This window comes from Gracilinanus agilis, chromosome 1 (genome assembly GCF_016433145.1).
Source record: "Gracilinanus agilis isolate LMUSP501 chromosome 1, AgileGrace, whole genome shotgun sequence".
Taxonomy (NCBI): Eukaryota; Metazoa; Chordata; class Mammalia; order Didelphimorphia; family Didelphidae; genus Gracilinanus; species Gracilinanus agilis.
Window position 1 is genome coordinate 249,274,670 of NC_058130.1, and position 11,388 is coordinate 249,286,057.

Here is an 11,388-nt window from a genome sequence, read left to right on the forward strand (position 1 = left end):
GAGAGAGAGAGAGAGAGAGAGAGAGAGAGAGAGAGAGAGAGAGAGAATGCTGATGATAAAAAATTTCAAGTTATCAGAATAAAAGTACTGCGAAAATTGCAAGTACCAGATTTTGTACGATAGTAATTGTTGATAATGATAAAAGTAGCTTTCTTGTTTACCAAAAGTTTTACAATATATTTGATATTCAAAACAACCCTTTCAAAAGATCATTACTATTACATACAGGACAGAACTCTCCCATCATTTTGTATCTTGTTGAACTTAATTATTGAATTTCATAGCTGATAGGGGCCTTGGAGGTATTTAGTCTGGCCTGGACCTGATCAAGAATTTTACCCTGTATTTGCATTCTTTTGCTCCTAATTACTACCTTCTTGAGCCAAGCAGAACAAACTGCATCCAACTCCAACATGATGACCCTTTAGATATCTGTAGATAGATAACTTGTCCCTGCTAAGTCTTCTCTTCTCCAGGATAAATATCATTGGTACCTTGAACCCATCCTTCACTGAAATGATAGCTGATTAAATATGGTAGTTTAATCCTTTTCACAAAAACCCAAAGCTATGAGTCCTTGATCAGGAACAAGACTCTATTATTGCATTGTCTCTAAGAGAAAATCAGATTTTACTTAAATCACTTTGATCTTCAGATTTATTCTTTCATTTAAAAAAGTTACTGTCTATGAGGAATTCTAACCAGGTATAGAACATCTTAAGAAGCATGCAGCTCCTATGATATTCTGCAACAGAGCAAGGAATGTACACTCCCTGGGCACTACAGATGCAGCAAGGATGGGATGATTTACAGTTTGGTGAAAATTAAACAGTAATGGTCTTTTGAACCAGAAACATTCAGAATCATTTTGATTTTTAGTGCCTTTTCCAGGAATGCATAAACCCACCCTCAGTGAAAGGACTTCCTGCAACATAAAGATCAAAACCAGAGAAATTCCCAACTAATCTCTTTGCTCTAATAAACCTAAATGCATTTTAACAGCCCAAGGTTAGATTTAACACTGAAAAGAAGTTCGGGTTAAAATAAGAGATATTAAGAATATTAAAGACTATGCCACTATCCCCAAATTCATTGCAAAGTGAATTAGTATAGATCCTTATTTTTCCAAAATGAGATAAGATATTGGTTAAAGCAAGAATGTCCACTTAACAACTATTTCTTTCCATTCTTGTAGTAAAAAGTCATTTTTTTCTCTGAGGTTCTGCTCGTGGTTGTGGGCTCGATATCTTCTGGACTTTTCCTCTTTTTACGCTATAATATTTCATAAAATTCATTTGGTATTTTCTTTTGTTTTACTTATATTTTCAGCCTCTTTGGGGTTTGAGATTTTGTGCTTGACCTAATAAGCTCTTCTCCTTGAATGGATTGAATAGACTTTGTTTGGCCCTGAATCCTCTGAAGTCTGAATACTGAATACTGGTGGTGATTTATATTAGGTGGCTGATATTAGGCCCCTCTGGTTCAGTCTCTGGCTTCTCAGTTTCTTGGTGGCCCAATATGGGTCATTCCCCTTGAAAATTTTCTTTCTCTTTCTTGCACAGTCTTCCCTCAGGAGTTGGTTCCATCCTCTGTTGTTGCCCTAAAAGGGCGAAAGTGGGATTGGCTTGTAGGTCTCATGCACAGTCCTTTTGCTCAGGCTCCAAGTTGCCCCTGTCCTCTTTAAGTATCTCTTAGTTCTTAAAGGAATATGTTGCCAAGCCCTGTTTCCTTGTGCAGTGACCAGTGTAGGCTAGATCCGTCCCCCTGCTTGTGTTCTGATAAGAGGCCGACCTCAGATTCAGAACTTGATTATTGGGCCTGACAATGACCTGCAGTGTCCTTGCAAAGGGTCCTGCCTTGAGATACTCCCGTTCACAATTCTTGAAAGACGTTTTAGGTCTGATTCTGAGCTACTGGCTTCCCCGGCAGCTTCTCTCATTGCCGTCTCTGACTTTTAAAATTTCAGATGACTTCCCTGGCCTCTTTTGCTTCCAAGCAGGTACTCTGACTTGTGATGTATCAGTTCAGAATGCTGGCTGGTTTAATATCTGTTTGTATGAGTTCCCACAGTCTTTCCTTCCTTCCCCACTTCTGCTGGCTCCTGGTCCTTGGAGTTCACTCTACTTTCCCTGATATGATTTTTCTTCTCTTCCCTTCTCCTCTCTCTCACTTTTTCCTGGTTTACCTGCCACTGGCCCTTCAACCAGCTCCAGTATTTTATGACTCTCTCTCTCTCTCTCTCTCTGTGTGTGTGTGTGTGTGTGTGTGTGTGTGTGTGTGTGTGTGTGTGTGTTTGGACATACTGCCTCTTTTTAGAGTCTTTTTGGAGCACATTTTATTGGAGATGAGATAGCTAGGTTTTTTATGTAGTCACATCACCATCTTAAATGGAAACTAATTTTAAATCCATACCACCTTGACCTGACCTCAGGGACATGGCTTGCCTTATTTTATGAGGGGGAAAGTTTGAAAATGATATCTAGAAACTCTTGCCTTTGTCTCCATTTTGGGTTCCCGTGCCCCTTAAATTTACCCAGTGGATAATCAGCTTTTTGTGGGAACCAAATTTGTTGAAGCAAGAGACATTCTCATGTGAAAATTAATGTTGTCCTTCCTGAGTTCAAATAAGATCTCCTGCCCCCAAATCCCATCACCAATAAGATGATACCTCTCTTCTTCATTATTTTCTTTTTTGAGCACTTAGAGCAGTGGTTTCCAGACTTTTTTGGCCTACCACCCCCTTTCCAAAAAAAATATTACTTAGCCCCCTGGAATTGAATTTTTAAAAAATTTTAATAGCAATTAATAGGAAAGATAAATGCACCTGTGGCCTTTGGGAATCACTGACTTCGAGTCTCTCCAGTTTTAGAGGACTGTGAGTTTTATTGAAACTCTTATGACACTGCTCTTTGCCTCTCCTCATTTTCTTTCTAGAAATGGGGATATGTAATGAGTGCCTCCTCCTCTTTCCATACTCAAAAATTTTTTGCCCAGGAAGTCTGCCTAGCTGGTTGGCAAGCCAAAGTCACTGGTCAGGCATGTCACTGGTCATTAAAACTCCAAGCCATAAGTCCAGTGCTCAGAAAACATAGAAAATTGGGGGGGACATATTTGAGAAAAAGAGAGCATGCAGGATTCACCACTTTCTTAAAAGCATTTTATAATAGCATTTCTCCTCAATTTCTTCATCTGTAAAATGGGAAACTGGAGTAGGGGCAGCTTAGGTGGCTCAGTGGATTGAGAGCCAGGCCTAAAGAAAGAGGTCCTCAATTCAAATATGGTCTCAGATACTTCCTTGTGATATATAACCCTGGGCAAGTCATAGCCCCCATTGTCTAGTCCTTATTGTTCTTCTACCTTGGAACCAATGCTTATTATTGATCCTAAGATGGAAGATGATGGTTTTAAAAAAAAAAAGAGAGGCTGATTTAGCAAGCCTCCAAGGTCCTTTGTAGTGAAATATAAATCTACAAAAAACAATATAAATGTATAAACTTGAATTATGGTCCCCACTGAGCCTTTTCTTAAAAAAAAGATGAGGTCTATCCTCCCTCCTCAAAATAGTCTTCACAATAACCTATTTCAGTTAATTTGAGGAGACTAGGTCTATGTTTCTACCTCAAAATGATCTTCCTCATAACCTATTTCATTTCATTTGAACTCCACTCATATTTTTGTTTTTGACTTTAGTATCTTCAACTGGACCAGAGGCTATATCCACTTCCCAAGTCCATGTGTACCTTTGCTTTGCCTTAAAACTTAACTCATTTCAACAATTCATTTATTTTTTTTAGGTGGTGGCAGAATTCCATAATGGATAGGAAGCTGCCATTAGGAAGATTTGTGCTTGAACTCTTCCTCTGACTCTTACTTGCTTTGTGACTATAGCTTAGTTACCTTGCCTCTCAGGACCTCAGTTTCCTTATCTGTGCTTTGGGGATGGTAATAGCTACAGTGCCAACCTCACAAGGTAATGGGACTCAAATGCAATTATTTTACATGTATATATAGATATAGTGCTTTGTACATTTTAAAGCATCATATAAATGTTACTTATGACTATTACTAATAAGATATAATAAGATATGAAGAAAACAAAAACATGTAGATAAGTGAGAACTTTGATTAAATGCTTTTTAAAAAAGTATTATTTTATCTTTCTTTCAGAATGTAGTTAAATAGAGGTTGATGGGGATTGAGAGCCAGACCGAGAGACAGGAGGTCCTAGATTCAAATATAGTGTCAGACACTTCCTAGCTGTGTGACCTTGGGCAAGTCACTTAACCCCCATTGCCTATCCCTTACCATTCTTTTGCCTTAGAACCATAGTACTGATCCTAAGGTGGAAGGTAAGGGTTTAAAAAAAATAGAGGTTGATAAGTAGAGTCTAGAGTCATCAAGGTATATTGAAATATTCTCTTTCCTTTAAATTTTGTTATACTCATTTTTGATCACATTACTTTTTCATATACATATTAACACATTTTAATGTATTTCAATTTAATGGTATTTATATAAAATATGTTATCATACATATATGTGTTTGGAAGAATTTTGTGTGTAGATAACCCTGCCCATGTGAGCAAATGAGATCATTTAGATAGAGACTATATTGTTATTTTAATAAAAAAGTTTCTTATTGTAAAAAGAAATCTGGCTCTTGCCCTTTATTGCTCATTACATTTCATGCACTCCTGAGAGGGCTTATAGAGGCTACATTCTAAAAAAGAAGCCCTCATTGGCCCTTTCATGTCAGCTACAGGAATCTCATGCATGGTCCTTAGGAAGAAATAACCAACCTTTGGGAATATGCTTTGCAAATTCCATTCTTTCAGTCCCTACAGGTCTTATAAATTACAGAAGAGTTAGAATTGCAAAGTGCCTCAAAGGAAATGACCCACTTTTTTAGGAGAGATCCTAGCAAATCAGTGACACCAAGTTTTACAAATTCATTTATATCTTTTACTGCTTTTTGGAGCACAGTTTACAGAATATGCCTTTTTGGCTAATGATTGAGAGGAAAGAGGATTTGAATTCTGGAAATGATGGATCATGGATAAGTTTAAGGTCACTCCCTAGGAAAATTCTGAAATTATTAGTAAATTGGAAGAGAAACAGTGCTCTACAGGAAGCAGAAAAGGTTCATTAAAGATAATGTTAAACCAAACTAACCTTGTTTCCTGTCTTGATACAGTTATTAAATGAATAGGTCAGGAAGTATTGTAGACAGTGTGCCTCCATTTCAGGAAGGCATCTCCTAAAGGTTCCTTATAAAGCATAGATTATAAATTGATTAGGGTAGGAATTGTGTTTTGCATCCCCCAGGGTAAGTGTCTAACAGTGTCTAACTCATTGAACGCACTTAGAAAATAGTTATTGAATTGAGCAAGATGGAGAATAACACACTGGGTGATAGTAAAGTGGATTCTAAGTTGGTGGAGCAACCATACCTCCAAAATATTGATTCATAAATTGATGGCAATCTGAAGAGAGGTCTAGTGAAATTTGACAGGGTTCTAGCACAGATCCTGTCTTCCTTGACATTTTGACTACTAAATTACCTGAAGATAAAGATAGATATATAAATAAATAATGTCTACTTATTCACATTTGAGTATGAGATAAGTTCAGGGGATAAAAAAGAATCTGGGTCCCAAGAAGATCTTGACAGGTTTAAGATGAACAAAACTTTAGAAACACTTAAGCTTTTTAACAATTACCAGAACAAATAAAGGATAAAGGAACGCTGGTTTTCAGGAGACTGGATGAGGAAGTCTGACCAAGCTAGGGTAGAGGACTTAAATCCCACCTATCACTAGTATAGCCCATATACTAAGAATGGTTTTTTTATGTTGAAAAATACAATAAAACCACTTAAAAATATAAAAACCATTCTTAGCTGCCAGGCCATACAAAAGCACATGATGGGGCCAATTTATTTGGCTATAGGCTATGGTTTGCAGACTCTTGCACTAAAATATCAATGGTTTCTTGTATGAAGCTACAGATATAACCAGCTTGAGGTAGAACCTCTACCCTTGGGAGCATGGCAATAATGATGATGAGACTATATTAATGACTAATGACTTAATAGCTGCATTGTTGTTTCAGTCATGTCTGATTCTTTGTGACCCCATTTGGGGTTTTCTCAGCAAAGGTACTGGAATGAGTTACCATTTTCTTCTCCAGCTCATTTTACAGATGAGGAAACTGAGATAAACAGGGCTAAGTGACTTGCCCAGGCTAGTTAGTATCTGAAGTTAAATTTGAATTCAGTTCTTCCTGACTCCAGGCCCAGCACTCTATCCATTGTGTCACCTAACTGTCCTAATAGTTTCATGCCTCTGAGGCTCAGTTTCCTCCTCTGTACCTTGTGGGGTAGGACTAAAGGACCTCTCAAGTTCTCTGATCTCTTTGATTAAAGACTTTGTACTTTTTATTATATTCTTTATTATCTGGATAACTTTTTTCATGTTCTTAGTTTTATACTATATTTTAAGGAGTACAATGAGAAATTGGAGCAAGTGTAGAGGATGCAATGAGGAACCTGGAGGAGACTTCCGGACGCATCAAATTCATGCATGCCTGAGAATGGCAGAGCTATAGAAGCTACATTTTGCAATAGAAGCCATCATCAGTCCTTTCATGTTAGCTACAGGAATCTCATATATGATCCTTAAGAAGAGCTAACCAACCTTTGGGGAGATTTAAAGAAGAGTAAGCAAATTGGCTTATTCTTTGTAAGTACAAAGGGCAGAACTAGGAGCAGTGGAAATTTCAAAGAGGCAGAGTTTGTTTCAGGACAAGGAAGAACTTTATAATAATATTTGCAATTTTAAAATGGAATGATTTTTTACATAAGAAGCTGGATAATAAGAGTTGTAAAAAAAATTATTGCAAGACTTGTAATATTTATTCCCTAGCTGAAACTTTTTTTCCATTCTTAGTCTCTCTTCTCTCTTGTGTATCCTTTCCCCAGCTTCTGGAATAACCTTCCAGTATCTTAGATCTGCTCTTCTCATTTTGCTTAAAAAAAAAAAAGAAACAGTGCTTCCTCACTGTCTGTGGGTTTTTTTTTAATGCCTGAACTTGACATTTAAGACCTGCTACAATCTGGTTGCCACCTACCTAAGAACAACTTTATTTCATACTATTCTACCTCACAAACTTTGTGTTCCTGCCAAACTGGATGATTGGCTATTTGCCAAACTTTGGCATTCCAATGGGTATCTTTATGCACTCATAAGCCGTTGTTCTCCCCCAACCCCACCTACCTGCAGTGCCCTCTTGCTTCTTGTTCACCATTAATTAAGAATATTTGTCTATGGGGCCAGCTAAGTGCCTCAGTGGATTGAGAGCTGGTGCTGGATTCAAATGTGACCTTTGAGCAAGTCACCTAACCCCTATTGCTTACTGCTATTCTGCCTTGAAACAATGTTGATTATTCTAAAATGAAAGATAAGGGTTTAAAAAATTTGTTTTCCTTCAAAGGTCAAATATTACTTCTTCAAAACTATCACTGATTCCTTCACTTGTTGTTCTTCTCTCCCTCCTTAGTTTCCTAGTACTATATTTATGTATATTCTGGATTCCCACCCACTGGTCTTCAGACCTTTAACTTTAGTTTTTGTGTCCTTAACACCTAGCACAGTGCTTCACTTATTATTGGTACTTAAAATAATAGTTTTTGAATTGAATTGCAATTACTTAAATTATTGTTGTTCATTCTCCTCCTATAATACTGTGACCACATTTGAAGTTTTCTTGGCAGAGATGTTAGAGTGGTTTGCTATTTCCTTCTCTAGTTCATTTTACAGACAAGGAAACTGAGGCAAAATGGACAAGTGACTTGCCCAGCATCACACAGTTAAGTGTCTGAGGCTGAATTTGAACTCGGGTCTTCCTGTCTCCAGCCCTGATGCTCTTATCCACCTACCTTGGCCTGTAGCTTAGTAGGTGCCTAATAAATGCTTGATCCTTTCTCTGCCCCCTTACAGTACACAGAGTTATCTGAGAATGCCAGCTCTGTTATAACATGTGTGTTTGTATGAACACATATAAACACAACATACATGTATAACTGTGTCATCTGATGGGGGTGGAAGGCACTAAAAATGTAGAAGCAGCAAAAATATTATAGATAATGAATGAATGATTATGGACTTTTAAAAATCAGATATATTTAGACTCTTGGTAATAATCATACTGTGGTTCATTATTTCAATATACCCAACTCAGTTTGCTTGTCTGGAACTCTGTTGAATAACAGATGGTAGGACTAGTTCTCACCTGAGTAATTGTCTTTGGCAAATAGAATTCTAACTTTGAATAGCAATATCTAACTTATAAAGGAGGCAGGGAGAGAGTAGGAGTCAGGGAAGGATCCTATCTTGCTCCTTTTTGTAAAGAATAAGTTTAATATTTAATGTTCTAGAATGTATTTCAACAGAAACTAAGTTACTCATGCTAATCTGTGAATAATGCACAAATGAAAACACACCCTGGTTTGCAAACCTTAAAAGGCTACATAAATGCTAGTTACTAGGTATTCCTTTTTGTAAACTTTTATGTGAACTGTTATATGTGTATTTTGGGGGTAGGCACTGTCCTAAGTGCTGGAGATACAAAGACAAAGACAGTCCCTGCTATCAAAAAGCTCATGGTTTAATGGGAGAGACGACATACAAGCAACTATGTACCAAAGATGTACACACACATATAAAGACATGATAAATTAGAGACGATCAGTGGAATGAAGAGGCTAGCATTAAAGGGGGTTGGAGAAAGACTGTGAAGAAGACAGCTTTTTGTTTTTTTGAAAAATTTTATTTAATTAATTTAGAATATTTTTCCATGGCTACATGATTCATATTCTTTCCTTCCCCTCTTCCCACCCCCCTCCTGTAGCCAATGAGCAATTCCACTGGTTTTACATGTGTCATTGATCAAGACCTATTTCCATGTTATTAATATTTGCACTTAGAATCTATATCCCCAATCATATTCTTATCAACCCATGTGATCAAGCTGTTGTTTTTCTTCTGTGTTTCTAAGAAGACGGATTTTTAGCTGGGACTTGAAGGAAACCAGTGAAGATGGAGATGAGGAGAGAGAACATTTCAGTCATGAGGACAGCCAGTAAAAATCCCATTCAAGACCATTTTATTTAGGGAAGAAAAAACCATATTGAAAATTTTAAAATATATCACTGAATCTAGTAAAAAAGATTTTGGGCTAGACAGACTGTTTAAACCTTAGTCTTTGTACATGGAAACATAAGTCTCAATTACACTTTTCCTTTCCCAATTCACAGAAATAGAAGCATCATAAACTTTCATTTGATACCTTTTATAGTTTATAGACTAAGGAAGGGCAGGAAAAGATGGTGATAATGTTATTATCACCAGTTCTTAATAGATTGCCTCTTTACCTTTGACAGTACTAAAGAAAAAATTTTAGATTTAGAGTAGGGAGATTTCTTGGAACCCCTTTGCAATGCTTAGATTTCATTTCAGACAGAGAAGCAGAAGATGCCCAAGTTTTCCAATTTTGGAAAATTCCATTGTAGAAAAGCAAAGACCTGTTGAAACTTGCACATACTTAGGGTTAATCTGTTAGAAGGAAGTAAAGAACTTAAAAAACTTCTAAAATTTCTTCTGTACAATCATCTATTGAATACTGAACCCCTTTGATAAAATAGATTTACATTATTTTAAAAGTTGCATAATCTTTATAATGAATTAGATCTTAATAATTATTTTCTTTCTTTTAGCACTGGCTGGACCATTCAAAACCTATTAAAAAGCAAATGAAAAGTAAGTAACCTCAAATGAAAATTTCTTGTTTTATTCCTTTTCTTTGGGATTAATTTAAAGCAGTTTGTTTTATACATTGAGTTTTTATATCTTTGTTAAATTTGAAACCACTTGAAAAAAATTAATTTTAAATAAATTATTAAAAAAATTTCAAGTTGACCAAAAGTTGTTAAAGCCCATGTGTGAAAACTTTTTAAGTAGTCCTTAAAAATCAGAATGTTCTTATTTATAAAGAAGCTTAACTACACTCATAGGTTTCAAACCATATACTCCTGTAAGGAAAAACAATGATTGATGTGATATTCAGAAAATTTGTTTTGCTGAATAGATAGCGAATAGATAGTTATCTAGTCACCTGCATTTAATACTTACCCATATGTTTTATTTATTTTCCAAGGTCCCTTAGAGCATACCAGATATAAAACAGAATTGTAGACAACTTCCTTCCAACTATACAGGGTTTTATCTCATTTTTACCAATGAGGTCACTGAACAGGACATCAATAATTTTTCTAGAGATTGATTCTTTGAGAAGTATTTATAGAGATGATTCAATAGTATTCATAAGTTTTGAAACATTCTGTTTTCCTTACTCTCCATCTCCTTCTCCTCAGTGAATTTTCATAGTAAATTGTTTAAAGTTGTCCTCAGTGTTTCATGGCATTAGAGTGAGCCAACCGCTGGACCTGGAGTCAGAAAGATTCAAATTCAAATCCAGCCTCAGACACTTATTAGCTTTCTGACTCTGGGCCAGTCAACTTAACCTCTGTTTGATTCAGTTTCCTCATCTGGAAAATGGGAATAATAATAGCACCTACCTCCCTGGGTGGTTGTGAGAATAAAATGAACTAATATTATAAAGTGCTTAACAAACCTTAAAGCACTATATAAATGTTAGCTCTTATGAACCATTGTCTAACTATTATTAAGAGATAGTCTTTGGAGTTGGGTTTGACTTCTGTGTCTTTTACTACCATTGTGATAATTAGCAAAGTGGGGATGAAATAAAGAACTGTTAGCAAACACTGCTGGGGTATGCAGCTAGGTGGCCAGTAGATAAAGCCCTGGATGTGCAGTCAGGAAGATGAGTCTGTCCAAGCTATGTGACCCTAGGCAAGTCACTTAAGCCTGTTTGCCTCAGTTTCCTCACCTGTAAAATGAGCTGGAGAAAGAAATTACAAACCACTCCAGTATCTCTGCCAAGAAAAGCCCAAATTTGGGGTAGGGGTGTAGCTGGGTGGCTCAATGGATTGAAAGCCAGGCTCAGAGAGGGGAGGTCCTGGGTTCAAATCTGGATTCATACTTCCTAGCTATGTGACATTAGACAAGTCACTTGAGCCTCATTGCCTAGCCCTTACCACTTTTCTGCCTTAAAACACAGTATTGATTTTGTTTTTGTTTTTTTTTTTAAACCCTTAACTTTCGGTGTATTGTCTCATAGGTGGAAGAGTGGTAAGGGTGGGCAATGGGGGTCAAGTGACTTGCCCAGGGTCACACAGCTGGGAAGTGTCTGAGGCCGGATTTGAACCTAGGACCTCCTGTCTCTAGGCCTGACTCTCAATCCACTGAGCTA

The 11,388-nt window shown here is 36.8% G+C and overlaps 1 protein-coding gene across 2 annotated transcripts in view; it reads left to right on the top strand.

The window, feature by feature from the left end:
- The window catches only part of EPB41L4B (erythrocyte membrane protein band 4.1 like 4B), a 263,630-nt gene that overhangs the window by 84,782 nt on the left and 167,460 nt on the right, over positions 1-11,388 (top strand). For both annotated transcript variants that reach the window (XM_044660774.1, XM_044660784.1), the window contains exon 3: positions 9,773-9,815. In XM_044660774.1, the coding sequence (XP_044516709.1) occupies positions 9,773-9,815 (43 nt within the window). The remainder of the gene's footprint in view (positions 1-9,772; positions 9,816-11,388) is intronic.